This window comes from Synchiropus splendidus, chromosome 15 (assembly GCF_027744825.2).
Source record: "Synchiropus splendidus isolate RoL2022-P1 chromosome 15, RoL_Sspl_1.0, whole genome shotgun sequence".
Lineage (NCBI taxonomy): Eukaryota > Metazoa > Chordata > Actinopteri > Syngnathiformes > Callionymidae > Synchiropus > Synchiropus splendidus.
In genome coordinates this window covers 8,894,527-8,917,507 of record NC_071348.1, presented here as the reverse complement: position 1 = coordinate 8,917,507, position 22,981 = coordinate 8,894,527, and the positions used below count along the sequence as shown (strand labels likewise).

The 22,981-nt window shown below is 42.5% G+C and overlaps 1 protein-coding gene across 2 annotated transcripts; it reads left to right on the top strand.

The window, feature by feature from the left end:
• The first annotated feature begins 551 nt into the window (after positions 1-551).
• On the top strand, positions 552-22,968 carry fndc4a (fibronectin type III domain containing 4a). Of its 2 annotated transcripts, XM_053887718.1 has the most exons (6): positions 552-993; positions 9,378-9,493; positions 12,761-12,965; positions 18,510-18,599; positions 19,975-20,108; positions 21,285-22,968. In XM_053887718.1, exons 1-6 carry the CDS (start codon positions 918-920, stop codon positions 21,324-21,326), a joined length of 663 nt encoding a protein of 220 aa, XP_053743693.1. In that variant the 5' UTR covers positions 552-917; the 3' UTR covers positions 21,327-22,968. The 2 variants fall into 2 exon arrangements, with proteins under 2 accessions (XP_053743693.1, XP_053743694.1); XM_053887719.1 differs by lacking the exons at positions 552-993; positions 9,378-9,493 and adding an exon at positions 12,292-12,514.
• Positions 22,969-22,981: the final 13 nt, after the last annotated feature.

The following is a 22,981-nucleotide window of genomic DNA, read 5'->3' as shown; positions in this document are numbered from 1 at the left end:
ATTATTCTACAATTTGCTCACCAATTAATGACACTGAGAGGAGACGATTTAAGAGTTTCATTGCTCAGTGACTTTTGCTGACTTTCACGAGTCACATCAAGCTACACAGAACTTCCTCCTTCAGATTAAGAGTTCAAGAAAACGTCTTAAAATTAAATAAATAAATAGAAATAATAAATTACATGCATGGAGAGTGATAAGTGTTGTCTCATGCATCGCATCCTTTGGGATGTCAACAGATTGTAACACAATTATCTGATTTTTCGAGTCAGATTGTGTTTGTTGATTGACTTTCTCGAACTTTATAAGGGGGAAAAAATTATGTTCGCTTGTGAACATTATATATCAGTGTTATGAATCTATTCGCCAAAGCAATACTCAAAATATAATGAAATAAAGTGCGCAATAATGTGAGCTGGTTGTTTGATCGCTCGTTTGTGACCGGTGCAACAGCTTCATCGTTTGCCCACGTGACCGGCAGCAACTTATCAAAGTGACGCAGATAACTGGCTGCAGTCATCTGTATTATAGATCGAGGTGATTCTCCGTGAACACATGGGCATTGGACCCGGACACTGCGGTAAATAGGGGAACCAGGTGAGCCGCTGCCCATCTGCTGTCACGTGACCGAGACGGCCTCCCGCTGATTGGTCGCGGGAAAAAAAAAGACGTGAACGAACAAACACGCTGAGGTTCGAGGATCCGAGCTGGAGCTGGACCCGACTCACATCGCGCACCATGAGAGAACCGCCGGCCGTGCTTTCAGAGTCATGAAGGACGATGGACGGATCCTCTCTCTCCGGAGCGTGACCGTGAAGGCATCACCGCTCACAGACTGATACATGAATGGAAGCAGCGCGCAGCAACATGTCGCACAGATGAGCGGTTCCTACTTCTAGTGATTCTCGACATCAACCATGGCCCGACTGCTGCTTCTGATCAACTCCGTGCTCCTGTTGCTTTTCGGCAGCGACGTCTTCTTAGTGGGAGCAAGTAAGTGAACGTCGCATTACAGGTGTTTCTTCTGTCAACCACACGTGCGTCAACCGCGGGATTCTCAACTCTCACTTTTGCAACATTTTTGCTTTTAAAACAGCTGCTTTACTGTTCTGTGAATTCAATCCATCCTGTAATCCAGTGGACATCTAAAAAATAATTTGTAATTGAGTGAAGGAATGACAAATTTAACAAACAAAAAAACTCATTTAAGAACCATGTTATAAATATAAACGTCTATCTACTTTAAATATTGGTGTTATCTTTAGTTAAAGGTGGAAACTGGTATTATATACTGCTGCATAATAGAGTATTTCAATTTGAGGGTGACAGAAAGGACATTCTGAGTTGTGCAAATTATATACAACCGCCATGCTTCAGCAATTTATCATTTTGTTTGGTGGCTGTGATTGTATTTATTATTAATGAATAACTAGATGAGCCATGAATTGAAGGAACGCTAGTATGACTGAAGCTAGAGTTGTTGTGGAGGAAGTGTGATGGCATCAGGGATGTGTGGCGTGTCCTCTGTGAAGGACAGAGCGTTCAACTTATCTTCCGTTCTGCCCTTCAACTTCCCAATCTTGGATTACAGTGGCAAAAGAGTGTGAAGGCACTGCAACTCAAAACTTATCTGCCCATTTAAATCCCCCAAAAATATGTTCAGATGCTGAAAGATTATTATTTAACATGCTATATATACAAATGCTTCCCACTGTAAAGCGATTCTCAGGTCTTAGGTGGTAAAGCAGTTCATTTAGATTGAAAACACTAGAAGTTTCATTGGAAAACTTTAATTCTTCTAGGACAATACATGTATTTCAGCGTGAAAAATGGCTCCCTTTTTATATGCCAAGTTTTGCATTTCAACCTTTTGTATAACAATTGGGAAGGCTACCTAGGACTTTAAATACAAGCCTTGTCCATGGAATTTCACTTGTCTGTGGAGGAAATTTAATATATTTCCCTCAAGTTTTGAAATTTTAGGTGGACCAGTGATTTGAGGGGCGAGATTTCGTTGCAAAAAATGGTTGAGGCACTGCTAAATATCAATCACATGCTGACATCAGATAAATACTTCACACTTGTCAGTGGTTGCCACAGTCAGTCAGCATCCTCCATCTTCATCCTCCTCCTCCTCAGTCATGTCCTTATTTACTTCATCCTTCACTATATGTGAGCATATGTGTCACGATCTGGCGACTAAATTTAATGTCTGAAAATATGATTTTCTGAAGGTTTTCAGTTTTAATTTAACATGAATGAACTAATGGTAAAGTGATTTTGATACCAGTGTGATTAAAAAAAAATAATAATAATAAGGATGCGCTTTGATGACTCAGCAAAACATTTGAGTACAAGATGACTACAGGACTACAACTGTAGTTGAGGTTTCTATGGCACATTTTGCCCACATGGTAAGTATCTGAAATATATTTAACAATATAATAATAATATAGTAATCTGTGTGAGGAGCAGGTTGCTTACCTAAAGAATTTGAATGAATAATTGAATTCTTATTTTTAAATCAAGTTGCATTTTTAGAACTCCTCAAAAATGTTCATTGCTGAAATGTTATGATTCAGAATTAAACTAGAAATTTTCATACTAAAACGCTAAAATAAAGTTTTATATTGTAATTTGAGTGCTATATAATAAATATAATTATTTCACCACAAGAAATTTTGTTATCTCAAGCTTCTACATAGGCTCCAAGGTTCAATTCTGAAGGGCTCTATCATCATAAGAGCAAGTGAGACATCTGCTGGGGAGATTCTTAAAATAACTGCCTACATGGACTTTGCTGGCTAATTTAATCAATGCAGATCTATGGTAATCCCATTTCCAGCAGCGACTATAATCCCCAGGTCTTCTCCTCCAGTCCATCCATCACACTTCCTGCTGAAACCATCTTCCCTTTCAGCACCTGCCGTCCTCCATCACATCCTGGCACAGCCTCCTGGGAGCTGCTTCCAACGTGTCACGTTGCCTTCAGAGAGCGGTGCGGCGCGGGGGCGCCTGCGTCAGTGTTGGTGTAAAACAAAACATCCGCAGCTTTTTGCCTTGTTCTCTTCTGACATTTCTCTGCAGAGGGGTTTGAGTGGCTGTCAAAACCAGAGGCGCTACTGGTGTTAAATTACAGCTGTGTCAGAAAATCACATGAAAGATTGCATTATTTGATGCGTTCAATTCATCAGACTGGAAGGTTTGTCCCTAAAAATGCCTCTTTTTATTTTAATTTCTCTTTTATTCATCATTCATTTTGGAACTTCTTTCCAGTCTCCTGTTGACTGAGAGTGGCCTTGTCGATTTTAATATGGTCACTGGTATAAAAAATAATGGTGGTGGTACTCTGAACCTGTCATACTGGGTTGTGGCCAGTGAGTTTTTACGGCTAGAATATAGTGTATCATTGTTGGCCTACCCAAAACATTTACAATCACTCGTAGCACTTGCTAGCTCGATGAGATGCTACTGTACCAACCACCCTGTGCTGGATGGATGAAGAAAACTGTATTGCTCTTTAATGTATTTTGAATCATCGTAGTTATGGTTTTAAATGATTAGCATTATACCCCTGGAATGCTACTATTCACAATGAAGATGCCATTTGGATTACATGCAAAGTGCCTGAACAATGGTGAGCTAGCCAGATTTACTGAAGAAGACAGTCAAGTGATGTGTCCTTGTGGCGTGCAACTGCAATTCCTTGCTCTTCTTGTGAGCGAAATCTAATTTAGGCTCCTGTAAAAGAGAATCTGAAACCTGGAGGGAATATTTCTTTTCCCGCTGAGCATGGGCAAGTGCCTCCATCCTCATGCCTAATGTGTTAGCCGCCGCGGCTGACAGAAAGCGAGCGGTGTGTGTGAGCTGAATCCAGGATTGCAGCCAGGACTGCCGAGCCACTCCAGCACGCGACGGTCTGCGAAAGGTCGAGGAATTAAGCGCTTGTCGGAGGGGAATCGAGTTAAGCGATGGAACAAGGGCGAGCTGTATTTTCACCCGAGGAATATTTGTTTTCATGTCCAAAACATTTTTCAAAGTGTCACTGAGTGTCCACCTCACAAGTGGTTAGAGTGATTAAGGAGGATTACTTGACAAGTGGCCCTACAAAGTGTCGCCCTCCTGAGAGTGATCAAGGCTGAAGGATGATCAATAACACGACGGTTCTTCACCTCGCTCTGCCACTGTGTTTATGCTGTCAGCGTTCAGAGTGATATGAATCACAGCCTGATGGGAGTCTAGATGTGTTTAATCTGTGGTTGCCATGAATGTTGATGTTGATCGTGGATCGATCCGTGGTGCTGTGTGCGGCCACGTAACAAGCTGGCACAGTATGGCGTTATATTTGTGTCAAAAAACTGAGCGTGTAGTTTGAGATTTTGAGTAGTATGAAGATGTTTTGCACCAGAAAGCAGAAACCTCTTTGGTGCCCAAGAACTTTGCCTTTTGCGCACTTGAAAAATGATCTGCGATCGCTCAGCCTCATCTCTGGGTTGCGCAGGTTTTCTTTTTAACACCTGCTCAACTTCTGGCACAGCGTTATGGTTGTGCCAAAAAGGCAACGAATCACATCGTTGTTCCTGACTGGCTGTTTGGTCTCCAACGGCAACCTGCGACGTTACGTGACGAAAATTGTTGCCTTCAAGTGCACCGAAACACTGAACAACAAGCAGTCTTATTGTGAAATATGTCGAATGTACAACAGCAGCAGTGTGTTAGCGTGCTGTGGAAAGACATTATAGCTCCTCAGCTGCGACGCTCAAGTGCTACATCTACCCGCAAACTAGTGTCTTGTTAAGTATGTTGCCAACTTTAGCCTTTGTGACATTTGACAAATGTAGTACTTGAATGCCGACTTCAATGTTCCGGTGCACTTGAATGCAACAGTTTTCCCGCAGGTTGCCGTTGGAGACCAAACAGCCAATTACCAACAATCTTTGTCTGAGCGCTGTGATTCGTTGTCTTTTTGGCTAAACATAAAGCTGTGCCAGCAGTTGAGCAAGTGTAAAAAGAAAACCCGAGTGCGCACACAGAGATGAGGTTGAGCGCTTACAGATCATTGTTCAAGCACGCAAAAGGTTTATTGAGCACAAAAGAGGTTTCTGCTTGCTGGTGGAAATGTTATATTCAAACTCACACTTATGTGTGTGCAAAACATCTTCATACTACTCAAAATCTGAATCTACATGGTCTGTTTTTTGACACAAATATAACGCCAAACTTTTCAGTCCCCCTTTTTAAAACCTATCCCACATGGCTGGACCTTTTAAACACCACTTCCCACTTTCTCTTAACACAAACTGCAACTAACTATATATATATATATATATATATATATATATATATATATATATATATATATACACACACACACACACACACACCAACTACCATCTCCTTTCATGTGTACAACATTGTTTTGAGTGGACCTCTAAAACGGCTTTTTCTTTTTTAATCACAAAAACATCTGGTGGCATCTCAAGGTCTACAAACTGTTTTGTAGCTTCTGAATTTCTTCTTTGCAGTGACCTTCAGTTGCTGCCTAACTGACACCATTTTGTCCTTCCTTTTTCAAGCGGGCAGCAGGCGGCTCAAGCTGGCCACTTGGGATGTGGATTATACTTCTTTCTGTCAAAACTTTCAATGTGTCCTTGTATTTAAAAGAGATTTCATCCTTCAATAGCAATGATTTACCAAATAGCCGAGACATCAGGCAGCTTTAAACACATGAATGGGAATTAAGACCTTCTTTACTGGGGCGGGGGGCGGATCAGCTGCTGGTACAGAGTGACTGGTCTGATCACATGCATATTCCACTGACCTTGAGCTGCAAGAGTCTAGTTCTCCATGTTGTTCCCAGCACGGCATTTGGTCGAGCAACGCTGTAGTGTCAAACTACGCTGTTTGGTTCATTGTCCGAAACACAAAAATAAAATTATTATTATTATTGTTATTATTAATGGGATTATTGGTCATGTTCAACAAAGCTTTCAACTTTCATGTTGAAAATACACAATAGATTATTTCTATTCTACTTCCTGCTTGCAGCATCAACAGGCCTAGCAATCCATCTCTATCTAGAGAGGCATGGCCACAAAACAAATCTCATGGTTTGGCAGCCGTGACAGCAGCCCAGTATGCTGAACTGCTGCCTCCAGATACTTGACTTGCAGACTGAATGGTTCAGCAGCATGTTGTCATCATTCCAGATAAGTGTTGCGCTGAATGTGCGAGCTGCCTGAATATCAACTATTCTCATTGTCTTTTCAACGATCAAGCTGGATTCATAGCATCAAGATATTCGTGTTATTCTCAAACTCTCATCGCAGAAAGGGTTTTCTTGTAAATAGCTGAAAGGAGAGCAACCATGAGGTGTTAGTGGTGACTGTCAAATGAAAATGGAAGCAGCTCTAAGCTTCCAGCAGTAGCTTGTGGTAATAAAAAGACGTGTGGACAGCCTCCACTCACATCACTTCAGCAGTGATAGGAAGTGCCAAGGATTCTTCCGCTATATAATAGACATACAAACACGCCTGAATGTGTCTAAATGAGTCTTCCAGGTTTATACCAAACGTCGGAGCTGAGATGCCGTCTACCTCCGGAGGGTCTCCCCGCTCTCCGACCTGCCATTTCAGCTCAGTCATTACATAACAAGCGTTGGTGGCGGCGGGGGTGACAAGCGTGTGCGTCGGGGGGGGCGGGCACGTGGCCGGCTGGAATATTGAAGTGTCTGCACTGACATTTATCATAGCAGACGGGAACATTGCAAGCAAGACTTTGTTTAGCACATCAATAAATAATGGTGCAAGCTGAGCAGTAAACACCAGCAGGTATCTGCCTCAGACTACACGATGAAATTTAAAAACCAGCTGTTCAATATCGACATTTTATGTTGATGAAACCTTTTAACTCCTTGGTGTATCCTGGGTTTCTAACTTTTCTACATGAGGGGCCTCTAATGTTCTAGAACCTTTTCGATCTCAAAGCCCAACTTTTCCAGAGCAAATGGGGCCGGGGCCCATTATAGGAATAGAACTCATTTCAAATAAGTAACCTTATTTAATCTACTTGCACGTGAACAAACCAAAACCTTGTGAAATGACATGAAACCATGTGATCATTGCATTCATTTGTCATCTGCAGAATCAGGTGCAAGTCATATAATTTACAAAGGAAAAACAGAAAAAAAAGCTGTTGTGAGAATTGGAAAAACTGTAAGACATGAATAAAATTCTGAGTAAAATAAATATTAAAAGAATGTATGAATATTGTGAAATAAGGATCATATATTTTTTTCAAAATATAATCTAAAGAAGATACGAGCAAAGTGTAAATCAAAGTATGAGCAACAAAAGTGCTTTCATGAACAGTATTTACAGTTAGGGGGCACCATCACTTCTTCACTTCACTACCATTTTTTCTTTTCAAAAACCTCTTCATAGTTGTTTACATCACAGATTTGCAGCTGTCAAGTCAATTCAATGACACACTGCTGCCACCATACCATAAATGAAAAGTGTATTAAAACTGAGCATCTCACGGCCCAGAGGTGTAAAACAAGAAACTTTAAGCGCCCCTCTAGGAGGTGCTCGGGGCCCAACCATGGGCTTCGGCCCTATGGTTAAGAGTCACTGGTCTAGAAGGAACCAGCAGCCAGAGCTCCTCTTCCCAGTGACTTGATGGGATTTTCCTCTTCAGAACTACTGTTTTCATAAGCTTCAGGGTGAAGTGGCCCCCATTCTTCCAAAGCCCTGTGGTCAGAGGAAACTGGTCAGGCGAAGCACACCTTAAAACTGATTCATGTCTTGGCTCAGCAGGAGAGTCACTCGCTCCATAATCAGAAGGAAAGCCGCAGGCAATGAATCATGCCCCTGGTTTCTGTTTTTGGAGCCAGTGTGGAGATTCGTAACCTCCATTACTGAAAGGACAATGACTCCCGGCCTCACGAGAGGGTAATGTGTTTTAGATTGATGTCTCAGTGCGTGTTGACGTGTACTGACGGACCTGCGGGCAGTAGCTATTGAGAGGTTTCTTTGGTGCAGTGGATGCCCAAGAGTGGAAGTGAAGTTTATTTGTAATAGACCAAAAATGTCTCAAACGGAATGCACATTTTAAAAGCAAGTGAAATCAACAGGGTTTAAATTTGGGATTGCTCACCAATGAAGGCAGTGGCATGGGTACCTCCCCCTGCTCCTTGAAGCCACGCCCCCTACAGGTTGACGTTACATATTTTATTGTTTATAGTATAGCTCTGAAGGAAACCCACCCTCATCTTGGCAAACTTGGCCAAATGCCTTCAGTGGCTCACAGGTGATTCCGCCTCCTATCTCTACCCTGTCCGTCAACGTGACCAGCCATCCTCTTAAAAGCTGGCCATGTCTATTTCCTGTCCACCTCTGGTGCCCTCTGTCTCTCAGCAGCGATCCCTCTCCACTTGCTGGATTGTGCAGCGACACAAAAGCCCGGACAGAGGCACAACAGGTCGAACAGAATGCTTTTTACAACCACATTCAAGTCAGCGGAAGCAGTGGGATTGCTTTTCTGTGCGGCGTTTTATTCCTTCAGGTTTGATATCTCTGGAATCAAAATAGACGTCCTTCCAGTCATGACAGCATCATAGAGTCAGGTATTTGCCCAAGTCAAATCTTCTTGGTTTTTAGAGGTCAAAGAGAGCAATGTACTTTTTAGACTTCAATTCCCAAACTACGCCTCCCATTTAAATGTCGCACTCTAATTCCCATTTGCCCCTGGCAAAGCTCTTTTTCCCAGAAAAAAAGTCACTCACTCTTCTCGCCAAATTGCCATGTGACTTCGTAATCACCCGCTAAATATCCCTCTAACTCAGTGGCATATTCAGAGCGTGACATTTTGTCCTCTGTTTCCCTTTAGAAAAGGGCACTTCACCGAGCCATTTTCTCCACTAAGTTATTCTCCTTTTATCTCCTTTGTATATCTCAGATAGAAATCACGCTGCCCTCTGTGTTTGGGGGCCAGAGGTGCTGCAGGTCAGGTGTACTGAGCAACGCGGTCTTATAAATGAGAATATGAAAAGTGGCGTTGGATTTCTCGAGCAGAATGGAAGAATTATTTTGAATTCTGTTTCAATTTATTCCTTTGTAAACAGCTTTCATTTGCATTCAAGGCGCCAGCTGCGGGAAGTTTGTTATGTTATGAAGTTATTTTGTTTTGCTGACACAGCATCTTCACAACTGCAGTGATGTCTGGAAACACAATCACTAGAATGGCAACAAACTGTTCAAAACAGTAACAGTCGAATATGAATGATATAAATGACCGTAACTTGAATGGGAGAGACGCAGACTTGCTGTCGAGCAACTGCACTGATGATGATGGTTTCTGCTTGTGCTTCCATCCAGACCGACCGCCCGCTCCCGTCAACGTGTCCGTGAAACATCCACGGGCCGACTCCGCCACTGTGTCCTGGGACGTCCCCGAGGGTGACATCATTATCGGCTTCTCCATCTTACAACAAGTAAGTCTTGAGATTGGCAGTCGATTCATCTCCATTTACACTGCGGATGTCCACACGTGCTTCGGTTTAACAAAGAGGAACGCTTCCCCCAGAGTCAGAATCGCAGTCAGAATCACACCCGATGACCTGAAGTGTTCACGCGCATGAATGCAGCCAGTTCTGACATTATACTGTAGTTACCAGGCTGCACAATCTCAACTGAAGATTTACTGTCCTTACTTTCCTCCCCCTTCTACTCTACATTGTTTTCTTTTTGACATTATTTTCTTGAGGAAATAGTAGATCACAAACTCACTGATATAGGGTCATCAAAGTAGAAATATGATTTGGACTTTTGGAGTGACGCAAATCTCGAGGTGGCAGGAAGTCAATGTCAAACAGGACAAGAGAGCACCTGCAAACTTCTTCACGGCGCTGGCGAAACTCCTCCAAAGTATGTTAATATTTTCATAACTTTACCGGCGGAAGGTGATGAATGCAATTACGGAGGGTTTATATAAATGGCAGTTTAATAGCAGTCCTAATTAAAATGCATCGCTGGACTTAAATCTTGGCGATGACTCTCATCGCCACGGTAATTACAATGAGTGGAAACTTGGGATTGTGAGGAAGCGTTCCAGGGGAGATGTGAGCCACAGAGGACGGTGTAGTACACATGCCATTCCTGCTGGTGGCGCTCTATAAGAAACAACGTAGATGATAGTCAAGCTTGCGCTGTGTTGTCGTCGTAGATATGTCTCAGAATATGTCTCAGAATATGTTCTGCCAGTTTTATTTTGGGGTTAATTTTGGGGGTGTGAGTGAGAATGACCCAGTAATGCTCTTAGATGTTTGTAGCTTCATGCTAACATTGGGAGCAGCTACAGTACAAGGCTTATTCTAGATGCTGGTAAACAGTTGAAGTTCTTGTTTGATTCTGAAAAGTTATTATTATTATATTTAACGTGTTTTCAATTGACTTCCCTTTGCATGTGCCTCCTAACTCATTGTCATAACTCATTGAATTTGTGATCAGCCTTTGTTGTTTGTGGGTTATTTTATTTTATTTCATTTATTTATTTATTGTATTTTATTTTGTTTTATTTATTTTATTTTTATTTTATTTTGTTCGCAGCACTTTATTCTTTCCTAGTTGGTGGGATCCCCACTGACCATGGCAACAACACATTTGATTCTGATTCTGATTTTGCCATGCTTCCGTATTGTTATTATCAAGCAATTGCCAGTCATTATAACAAAAGAGGTAGCAAATATGTTGCGTTAATATTTCCAAAAACATCAGCAAACAATGCAGTGATGCCCATTTTTTTGCGATTAACAACGAAAACAATGGCATCACATTGAATACAATTAAAACTGCAATACATAAATATATATATATTAGCTCAAACAGAATCACTATGAATAACACAATTTTAAAAATATAGATTCCAATGTAAAACTTTTACTTTCATCCTAATTCTGTTTTTCTTGCTGTAAAAATAACTTGGTCTTTGATCAGAAAAACCATTTATTTCCAAATCTTTTGAATGATATCGTGTTCGTATCTTAATCCATATTGTCCACATTAAATCTGTGATATCATCTGTATTCTAGATGTGCGACAGTCACTGAATGGAAAACATTGCTGAAATGAGTCTTTATTTTAGACTCTGCTAGAAATGTTTTCTCGGGTGATGATGTCTGACACTCGACGTTTCTCTCCTAATCTGATGAAAATTCCTGAACACAGTGTGTGTTTCGGTGTCCACCATTTGTGTTTAAGTCTCAGTTCAGAAGCAGAAAATGTGAGGAAGAAGAAACTAGCGCTAACATTGTCACATTCATTTGGGGAGTCCTCCGTCTCTGCTCCGGGCTGCAGGGAGTAAACAATGCAGCGATGAGACAGCTCATCTTCCTGCCAGGATGCATGGTATTTCTACAGCAGGCTAAAAATAGAAACCAGAAAGTGCGTTGATTGCTGGTTTATGCAACAGCGAGGTGTAGCTGCTGCTGACAGGCCGGAGAACAACGTGTTCATGTTCATGAGGAATCGCGACGCGTCAGCTAATGTGGCAAGTGATTCTGTAATCATCACATTACTTGCTGCGCCAGAAGGAAATGCGGTGTTTTAATCAAATTCGGTGTCGCGAACACACATCTGCAGATCCAGAGGAGTTTGAAAGGAGCCTCAGCCAGAACCTCCCGGGGGAACTGCGAGTCTCAGTACCTTTGAAAGAGGTCAAAAACAAAGATTGACTCCAAATTGTGCCCAGGACGACTCTGTGAATTTTAAACAAGGATCCGCGTTTGGACCCTGCAGCTTTTCGCTTTCCACTCTGGACTCCATATGGCGGAAACAAGGCTCCAACTGCTAGCACAATAAAAAGCGCTGCATGCCGCTCAAGCACCTGGCTCTCTCACCTTCGCCTGACCTTCACTCCATCACAGGAACCTGGCAGGTCTCGCACCCGTGTCCAGTTTGCCAGAATATTTGAGTGTCATAATTACATTTTAAATTTCCAAACACATGTCCTGAGGCACAAACAAATCCATAATCGTGATCAAACTTCCACTGAAAATCGAAGGGAAAAAAAGTACAAACCAGGTAGTTTCATCATTGACTAGTCAGCAACCACCTAGACGACTAGTTGACCAGCATTTAGCATGTTACCTTAAAATTGCTCAAAAAGTGCTTTGTAAGGTTGTGGCCTTTGATGTGTCCTTGGTGAAAAGATCACATCCTTTGATGTTATGGGTCGCGATAGTCCAGTAGCATTAGCTTTATGAATTGGTCAGTGATTGATTTAAACATCAATTTCACTGTAGTCGACAAATCGCTTCCTGAATTTTTTGCATCTGTATATCTCGTAATGAGTTCAGTCAGACTACAGATGGCAGTGTCACGGCGCTCCAACAACACATGCAGGAGGTTTGCTTAGAAGAGCGATGCAAAACTGTTGCACTTATCTTTCACTGATAATTGCAAATGTTAAGGACCTTAGCTGTGACCGCAAGCTCTCGCTTCCTACAAGATCAAAGGTGAGAGAAAGAATGCATGGAGTGGTTTTGTTTTTGTTAGCATCTGTCTGCTAGCAAAAGCACTCAACTCATTCCTACTGTTCAAATGAAAACTACAGCGAAAATAAGAGAGACAAAAGTCAGATATGAATTTAAGAAGGTTTTTGAAGAATCATCGTCGTGGGACGTCAAACTGTTTTTATGTCTTTGTACATTCATGTTACGTAGAAGGTGACTTTTGGTACCAAATACTTCGTCCTCACACAGAGACAAGATGGACACATGCAGCGCTTCATCCGGGAAGTGAACACCACCAGTCGCTCTTGTGTTCTGTGGGACCTGGAGGAGGAGACGGACTACGTCATCCAGGTCCAGTCGATCGGTCTTTATGGAGAAAGCCAAGCCAGCAAGAAAGTCCACTTCCGAACCCTGAAGAAGTCCGACCGGTTGCCCTCCAACAGCTCCAACCAGGGTAGGAAGCTCTTATCACACGAATGGTGCCATCAATGTGTCGCATATTGACCTCCAAAATTGACTCCAAAAATTCTCCAGTATTGGGGATCAATTGAGTGGTCTGTCCCTGAGTGCTATTTTGAGACTTCCTAGCATCTCATCTCACACCCTGCCTGCATTTAAGACGTCCATCTGAAATGAAGCGCTGCTATATTTAGCACTGGAGGTGAAATGTCAAACAAAGAGAGATTGTGTTTTTCTTGACATTCACAGCTTCAAAACAACACAAACAGCAGGTCCGACAAGTTCGCTACAGCGCAGGGTGCATTTCCTGCATCGCTGCTTTTGTGAAGACTTGACAGGTCAAACCTGCCATATATTTAGAGCCACTCTTTTCTGTATCGACTTTGATAATAGCCTTTTACATTTCCCTTGGACAGTTTGAGTGACATTGTTCCAGAGTAAATTCACTCATTCATCCTTGGATAACAGGAGTGAACAACTTTGTCGTGAACAATGTGCAGGAGAAATGCATTGATCATTGAATGAGAAGTGTGTGTACGCTACATGCTACGTACGGATGTCTGGCCTGTGTGTGACGTGCCGGTGTATAGAGGGGGTCCAGTCTCACCACTTGGTGAATAGATTGAGATTAGATCCAAAATGTAGTCCGCTATGCAAACAAAAAGAACACAGAATGTTCAGAAGCCTGAGACAAGAGGCGGGGCTAGTCAGGACCTAGCTATGGATGCGATAGTCTGGCGATGACCTTCGTTTCCAGCCTTTATTGGACATTAAAAAGAGAAGAGGAAAAGGGAAAAAAAAGATATAAAAGAGGTGGAGGCGGTTTCAGGAAAGAAGAAAGTCTGGGTCTGTTAGCTTCAGCTGCTGCCCTCGGGACCCAAAGTGCAAATGCAGCTGGTGCAGGGATGATCATGTTTGAAAAAGGTTTCTTAAGATAGTGGTTCTTGTTTTCCCACCTTGCTTTTGGGCAGCACACCAGTCATGAATAGGTCAGATTCAATTCTAAATAGCTTTAACCATCACACCCTCTATTTACCTCTCAAAGCAGTCTTAAGTGTCAACTTCCACAAAACCCTCTTCAGACTCTTTGGAGCTTTAAATACTCTCACATGGCCAATGAGGACGGAGCAGAAGAGCAACTAACAGGACGCCATCTGAGAGGCTCACTGGAGTCTCACGCTGCTCCTTCAGAGGTCTATCTTCTCCCAGACACCTTATTTCTTATTGACATACTCCTCAAGTGTAGGAGTCTGGCAAATTTATGCATCTCCATATCAATCTGGAGCCTTATCGGGATTCCCGGGCACACTCTGGCGCTCAGCTCGCAGCAGGAGAGCGTAGCAAGCACGTTCCCAGCTGGTACCAGCATTGTAGCATCTCTGCTCTGAAAGGAAGAGTTTCATTTAACACTTAAAAACTATTGAACATATGTCAAAATCTTCAGTTCACAGTGGAAAAAAAGGTATATTACGTACTCAAAAGCACATGAGAAATGATCTGTATTTCAGTAATTCCATTAAGGGGAAAAAAGTTTTCCGTCTAAACTATGAATTCGATTTTATGAAGTCCGTAAATAATGGAGGGGCACTTTGTGATACAACACTGCTATTCATTCACCTCTGGCACCACTAAACTGTCCCCCCATCCAAAGGAAGAGAAGCTGTGTATTACACTGGTTCAAGTTTGTCACTCTAAGGTCAAGTCCTGGTGAGAACAGTGACTGTAATATTCATATTTGGGAGGTAAAAACATCATTGCCCAGAAGCACCGCTCGAACAGCTGCCAGGAGCAAACCTTTAAGTTCTCCCAACATACCATACAGAGTCCGTGGATGGGACTCAGGTGTGCGTGCGTGTGTGTGGTGGTCTGTCTACTGTGATGGCCGAGTGACCTGTCCACAGTGTCCCCTGCCTCCCTGTTATAATGGGACGATAATGAATGAATGTTTATGTGTTGTGTGATTCTGTATATTTTTTAGCTATTAAGGTTAGAGATAAGATTATCACTCAACTTGTATTTCATTATTTATGTTATATTGTATGTGATATTATTCATACTAATGTTATAACACATTATGTATATATTGTATATTATATGTAATATTATAAAATATATTATAATAATATAATATTTTTCACACACGTATGTATACACACACACACACATACATAGATATGTGTTTTTAAAATATTACAGGAATCCTAAATCAAAGTGACCAGCGAATCCCAAAAATCAATCGCGGTGCTTAATATTCAACGAAGCAGGCAGCTAAAAGAATGGAACTGCATTAACGTATAGAAGGTACATGTCGAGTAATTTGCCATTGGTTTCCTTTGTAGCGTGCGCCGCAGATCGATGCTACCCGTGTATTAGAATTTAACCGTCTCTGGGGGTTTCGTCACAGATCAATATTCCCTTTTAAATGTTCAACTTCATCAGTTCTTTGGAACCCTTTTAATCAGAAGGAGCGAGAGCTTCTATTCGCCATGCTTTCATGTGCTCAGAAGGAATCTGTGGGCTGAGAAATATGGATTTTTCTTTCCTTCCTTCAAAGAATATCGGAGGAGTCAAATGGAACGCTGAAGTCAAGAAACAAAATGTGACTGTTAAAGCAAGAAGCATACGACGTGAAAACAGGAAAAGGCTTTTTTTCTGCCGTGGTCAGAGCGAGGCACTAAACATGCGAAACAACAAAGGTAGAGAAGAGGAACAGCAAATGAATTTCATGATCATCACAGCCAAGGTCTCCTGGCTTATTAAGCACATGGGTGATGTTCTGGTCGGAGGGAGAAAATAATTATTTTCGTTTTTTTAGTTCGTTCTGCTTTCACAGCCCACTGTTCTTTTCAGTATGTTACTCAAAATGACTGAGTTTATGGCTGTTAAAAAACTGTTTGGGGCCACTTTGAGCCACTTTACATATTCATAAAAAAAGTTCAGGGGATTTTAATTATTCTGTTTTCCTGCCATTTCATGAGAGCAACATCCAGGTGTTTCTCTAGTGTGGCTGGGTCTGAGCAGCCTGGTGGTCTCACTTTCAATGACAGTTATAGTACGGTTATGAGCGAGGCTGTCACGTTAAAAAAAAACAGAAACAACACCCCCAAACTTCCTTTACGAACTGAAAAAAATAGCTTTCCCACTCACTTTTCATACTTTCAGGAACTATTTTATTTATTTCAAGAGCCAACAATTCAGTAGTTATTGTAGTGAGGAGCCCACAAAACTCTTAAACCGTGAGGCTAGGCGCACAGGCGGACTACCGTAACCGTGATCACAGTCTTATCCAAGCCTTTCCCAGTCGAGTTAAAAATAGGAGCAGAAAGGACTTTTTTTTTTGCCCTCAGCATTAAAATCTGACGAGGTAGGCGATCCCTTGAGACTCAATTAGCGTTTGATACTTCAAACAGCTGAATCTGAACTCCCCCTTTAACGGTGCTCAGTCACAGACACACAGCAAACCACTCTCTTTGTGGAGCCATTATTTCCTTAAGAAAGTTTCACTCTCTATTATTCATCTGCTCTTTGCATTATTAAACCGTTTAAAGTCACATGGTTGCGGACATGGTGGAACCATATCTCAGCCGAAGACTGTCCCACTATTCTCTGCCTCTCTTTGCTCCCCGGAACAGTCTTTGCCTGGTGGACATCTTCAGTTCTGAATGACAACCATGGCCTCTGCTATTATTGCGGGCGGTTTCACACTGCCGGTTCTGTCTTGGAGTCCGATTCGCCCCCTGCTGTGCAGCCTTGCACCTCTTCGCCTCAGCCGATTTTTTTTTCCTCAGCTGGTGGCGCTCTGCGCAAAATAGCTGGTTTGTGACCCACGATAAAGCACGTCTAAAGGAAGTCACCATAAGCCAGGCGACAACCTATTTACCACCACCGGCTTAACTTCCTTATTTTTCTGTCAGTTCTTAACATTATGAGTCGTCCTCGCCTCAGAACTGAACTGATGACGGAGCTCCGCCACGGCTGTAACAGAATGTGGCGTTTCACAAACTAACCAAAAACTAAACATGAAAGAGTCTTGTCGTGTTTATTTTACAAGGAAATAGCGGAAACAAGCTGCGTAATACGGAGCATCTTGACTGATCCGTGCTGCCCTCACAACACGTGGAGCGATGTGATCGAGAAGGTTTTAGTCAGTGAAGTCCAGATACAGACATCAGAAATGATCAATGAATAGTCTGGTGGTCTTCAGAAACTTTGTAACATTTTGCTACATTGGGAAAAATCTGCGTCTTTCCTCTTCGCTGTTCTCCTCATGCAGACAGCAGCAAGATCACAGCAGTGAAAACAGTTACTGAACAGCAGAGCATTATTCATTTAAGCAAATCTGTCTGTCAATAAAATCAGGTGTTTACCTGCCCTATAAAGGCGAAAACACGTCGGCTATCAAACACCCGCACACATCACGAGTCCCGGACTGCTGCGCTCCCGGTCCCGAGCGCAATTTTCCTGCAGCTCCCAGCTGCACACCTCAGTGTTCTGAGAGTTTGTGAAGTTGTTTTTGCCCTGCATTTATCATGTCTGCGTGCAGTCGCGCTTTACTCGTAGTTTTCCAGCATCTAGCACAGAGTCGCCAGAGGTGAAAAGCTCACCCCCCCCTTTTGAGCCAAACGCACTTTGTCTCGAGACAGTCCGCAGTTGGAAACCGCCCAAAAGCAACAAGCCTCTGGTGGACTCAGCGCCACCCGCCCTCACGAGTCCTGCAACGCTTGTAACGTCCCGTGGAGAAACGGTGTAAGACTAAATTCATCTTTGACGGGGCAACAGCCTCCCCGGTGGTTAATACACAGTTCACCGCCATAAACAACGCAACAAGAGACTTACTACGAGCAGACGGGAGGTCACTAATTATCTCAGTCACCTCCATGAGCTGAGAATGAAAACTGTGTCTGCACTCACTGGTGTCGGCGAGACGGCAGCCGGAGTCGGTGGTGAAGAATTTCAAATGGATTTGTTGAATAATGAATCCCCTCATCAAATATGCATCTTCATTTACGTAATATCACAAGCACATCTGTCTGTCCAGCCCTTATATGACTGTGATGGAATACATGTAGTTTACAGTAAATCTGAAAATGATCTTTGATAGTACTGAAGTGACTCAGATGTAGTGAGAAGTGACCCAGTCACACTTAAGTTAACAGTCTCGTGGTGACCAAGATGTGAAGTGCCAGTGAGGAAGGCTGACTGGTGCACATCTGGTGCAGTTTCTTAATAACCTGACTCACTATAAGAGCCAATTGGGAAAAGTGCATTTCTGGAAGAGGTCCATGTCTTTATGAGACGGTCCGGAGAGTGGGAACTGAACCCTCCTCAATCCACTTAAATAAAGATTAATGCTGTGAGATTGGTATTTGGTGAAGCATCACCGCCGACAGAAGTTTGGTTGGAAAAGTCGCGAGTGATGGATGGATGGCTGAGTCCGGTCATTCTCTAATGCTGAAGTAGAAAACATTTGAAGGTGACGTCAGAGGGATGGAAATGGCTTTTGCGTCGTGTGTGAATGACATTGCGCGTCTGTCCGCAGATGACCCGGCTGTGCAGGGCCTGGACAAAGCTCGACATCTACAGACCGGAGAAATGATCATTATCGTGGTGGTCTTGGTCATGTGGGCAGGTGCGTTGACGACTCACTCACCAAACATAATCTACACGACAAATCCAGCCGATTTGCTTGCAAAGCCAGTGTATTGCCACGAATACTTGCAACATACTTTCCCTTCGGTGGCCAAAAGTGAAGTCGTGTTTCGCTGTGAGCGTATCCAGATTCAGGCATGGAGGTTCCACTTTACTGTCTTCGTTCAGTGGCACAGCAAGCGATTTGGGGTCACCAAGTATGTCATTCTTGGGTGAGGTTTCATTAAACAGTGTCCTCCACGTCAATTCTAGACCAAGAGCGCCATCTAGTGGCCTCTGAAAATAAGGACACCGTTTCATCAACCCTGCGAACCTGTTTCATGATACCTCACCTATCGCTACATCTTGCTGTTCAAAGCAGATGAGTCCGAGACAAGACCGAGAGATAGAGACTACACAAACATGACAAGTCACTTGTTACGCGATTTTTCAAACCATTTTTGGTTTATATCTAATTCTGGAACTTTAAAATTCCTGAGTCCAGTTCGTTGGGAGACCAAATGCACTGAAGTCTGAGACCTTGAAAATGAGCACTATAACACTAGTATAGCGTTGTGATGCAAGTACAGATAATAAAACGTGAATGTATTACTACGTACTTTACGATCAGTAAGGAGAAACGTTTCTGCAGTTCCCAGCCAGACACTGTGGATCGATAACATCTTAACATGCCAACAGCTATTGTTTATTGTTCTCACGACAGAAGACTTGCTGATGGACGGACTCATCTTTAGCTTTGCTGACAAATTACATAGCCATTAATCATTTAAAAAAGGGCCTAGAAATGATCAGATTCATCCAGAAGTCATGAGGATCGAACTCGGATAGTGCAGTTGACCTGCTAACCCAGGTCTCTCATGACTGATTAAAACATTCTGGCATCAATACGAGGTCGCAGCGGTCAGTGACACGGTGATGGAAGTGAAGAGCAGAACAGTGGCCTTTGTGGCTTAAAGTCCAACCAGAGAAGAAAGAGTTTATCCCTCACTTCTGGAGATCAAAGGCGAAAGATGAGATCGAGGAGACAGTCGGTGAGTCCAAGGGCGGACGTTCCAGAGAACAGTCCCAGTTCTGTCCCTTCGGTAAATAATAAATTCCCCTGGTTCACTAGGTAAATCCAAAATAGAGTCCACTTGTTTAAAGTTAAGTTCAAATAGGTAGCTCTTGATAAATCACATGCCAAAAACTAGATCAAAGACAGTGAACTCAGAGGCACCACTGAAGTGACTTCACATCAAAGTCGGGTGGTGTGGTCCTATGCATGAACCCTTATGAACTAGTGCTTCTGTCTCAAGCACTGAATTCTTGAATTATGCCTAGTCGTCTTTTTGCTGTGTTCCCATCCCCACCTGCAGCCGTCATTGCCCTGTTCTGCCGGCAGTATGACATCATCAAGGACAATGACTCGAGCAACAACAAGGAGAAGGTGAAGCCGTCGTCGGAGAGGAGCACGCCCGAGCACCACGGTGGAGGTCTGCTCAGGAGCAAGGTGAGGGGCGGGTCAAAAATACTGGAAACCATGAACTTAAAATAATAACAGAAATAATGCGAAGTCGTCTGATCCGTTGTGATGCGTTTGTTGTGCGGGACATTTGACTCAAACTACGTTCACAGCAAACATGACTGTCTTGTTGTGCTACTCGCTCATGAGTTAGTCCTTGGTTTCAAGCTACCAAAGTGACATCCCCTTGCCTCTAAACTGGTGTTGGCAATTGTGTAGTGAAAACCATCCCTGAACAAAAGCAAACGGATGCTTTTGTTTGCTTTTGTTCAGCGATTCCTCATGTTTGTTGTTGTTGTTCTCATCCTAGCTGCCACGTGTCTTGTGCATCAGCGTGATCAGAGGACCAGGAACTCCTGCACTTACAAAGGTTCCCTGTTGTCTGGAGAGCAAACTGTTCAATTAAATTATGTTTTTGTTGTTGTAGTTAGTTAAGCATAATAATGTTGTAATTAATTAATTGTAATTAAAGTAACTAAAGTCCCACCACTACTTTTTACGTCTTTGCATTTGTCAACGTAAATTCTGGGCTCCAATCGGTTGACATGCGTCAACTTTGTCGCCGGTATTTCTGTTGAAGACGCACCAAAGCTGCGACCGCAAGTGTCTCACTTCCCTAGGTACATACTGTATGGTGTTATGACACTTTGTTGCACATAGTGTAAAGCGGTTCATCGCATTTGGTATGAACATACAAAAGACAAACACCAGATAAGAGCAACAAAAGGCCAGATCCCCTGAATGATGCAGAGGAAACCATCTTTATAACAGTGGGAAAGATTGTACCTTCAAAAGGCTGGATGTGTAGCTATTGCTAATAAAGAACGGCTCAACAGAGATGCACTTTTAGGTCCTACCACCCTTGTTCTTTTTATCTACCGAGTCCCTTGTCACTGAAGAGATTTGTGATTAAAACCGCAGTAAATCAATAACCAAGGTCATCCTGATTGTGCTGGTCGACCTCGGGCTGCAGTTACCGTCACTGCGTATTGAGTTCTCTTGTTTAAAGAAGACGAGCAGCTGATGGATTGAAGTGTTTCTCACCTCTTCCTGTCCTCATTAGTGGCGTGTTGAGTTGATGCATTTGTCACGACAACAATGACACATGACTGTGTGAAGCAGAAAACAGGTCCTGATTCTCTGTCTGTGTGGTCTCTTTTTCAGTACCACCCTTCGGTGCCGTCCATCAACATCATAGACGTTTAAGAGGAAGAAAGATGCTCTCTCTTCAGCCATCAGTGACTTCATCACGGACGCACCAACTTCGGAGTATTGATTCTGACGACCAAAAGACACCTCATACAGGGTCATACAGGGTCTTTTTTTTTTTTTTAAGGTCGTCATTTCTGTTTCAAAAATAGCACAGTTATGTGCTAGAATAACCTCCATTAGGTGCAGCCCAATTCAGGGAGTCAGGTTCAAGCCTGAGAGCCAAGTCCCATGTAGAAATTTTCATTTCTAAACTTCATTTGGAAAAACAAACAGAGGTTGACACAAAACTCGCCACCATTTCAGAATGAAGTAGAGTGACCAGAGTGTGGGAATTGATTCCCTGTCCATGGTGCTGAACGCCATGTTGTGGCTTGTGTCTCTCTGAACTCACTGTTCTGCTAACCAGGAAACACACTGTCTCTCATTTAAATATGCCCAGTCCGCAGTGGTGTTTAAACCATGCTAGATGTTACCTAGCTTTAACTGTACAACACATTATGGTATTGACGGGAGCTCAGCCTGCCCAAGTGGTCGGCCATATTTGTAGTTCTTCTTTCTTGGAAATCCGAAACATGTTGGTGTCCATTTTAAAACAGTACATTGAAAGACTCTTCATGATGCTAAAAACTATATAATACTATATAAAAAAATACTTTAATTTGACATTGTGTAGTTTCCTCGTCACTGTGAATAAGTTGAAATATGTAACTCAATTATTACATGGTACAGGAGGAGATCTAACATTACACACCACGCATTTCCATGAAAGGACGTCTTTCTTTCTCATGATGAAAATTATTTTTGTCATACTACAGATTTTTCTTTTGGATGGTAATGTTATTTTTTTCTTGGGAAAAAATTTGCCTTTCATCGCCTTCAATTTTTTTTTTTCAATTTTTTACCTGTTAAATATGTTTTTAAGCTTCAGAATGTCAACTGCATCATATAGGTTTTATTGTGTACAGTGTAAACTTTCCCTGAAATATCAATGTCAGTCCTTGCAAAGCCATCTTTAACTCGTGTATTTTTCCAAAGATACAGTACTTTTGAGTACTACCTTGACCCCTGCTAGAGTCGAAGCTCCTAGGACAACTGAAACGCTCTACTCCGCTAGCATATGCTAAGACTATTCAAACTGCTGATAAGCTTCTCATCTTCACTCATCATTGATCTTCTCGAAGGAAGCTAGACATGAACAACGGAGAAGCTCATGAACATCAGATGGACATTCATGAATGCAAGTGTCCTCGTGAGCCACAAGAATGAGTCGACATGTGGAATATTGAGCTGAACAGCTAGCCTGGTTGATGTTGACTCTGCAGGTGCTTGGTAAATGGCAATAGACGTCATGTTCAACATGCTTTTGACCTCTTGCCTCCAGCTGACTGGCTTCACTCCAACAGCCTTACATCACATCGCCAAAATGCATATTAATGGTATCATTTCCGACATAGTTCCTTATACTGGCAAACTAACAAATGAAATATTTTAACTGCATGTGTGGACTTGTTAGTCGTGCTCTTTAAGTTCATTAAAAATATTGTTTTTCTGCCTCTATTTTACCTGTTTCAGTATCGATTTTAACATTTGCTTAACCGGACAAAAATAAACCTGTCTTTTGAATGTTCCAAATAAAGTTGCAATAACAA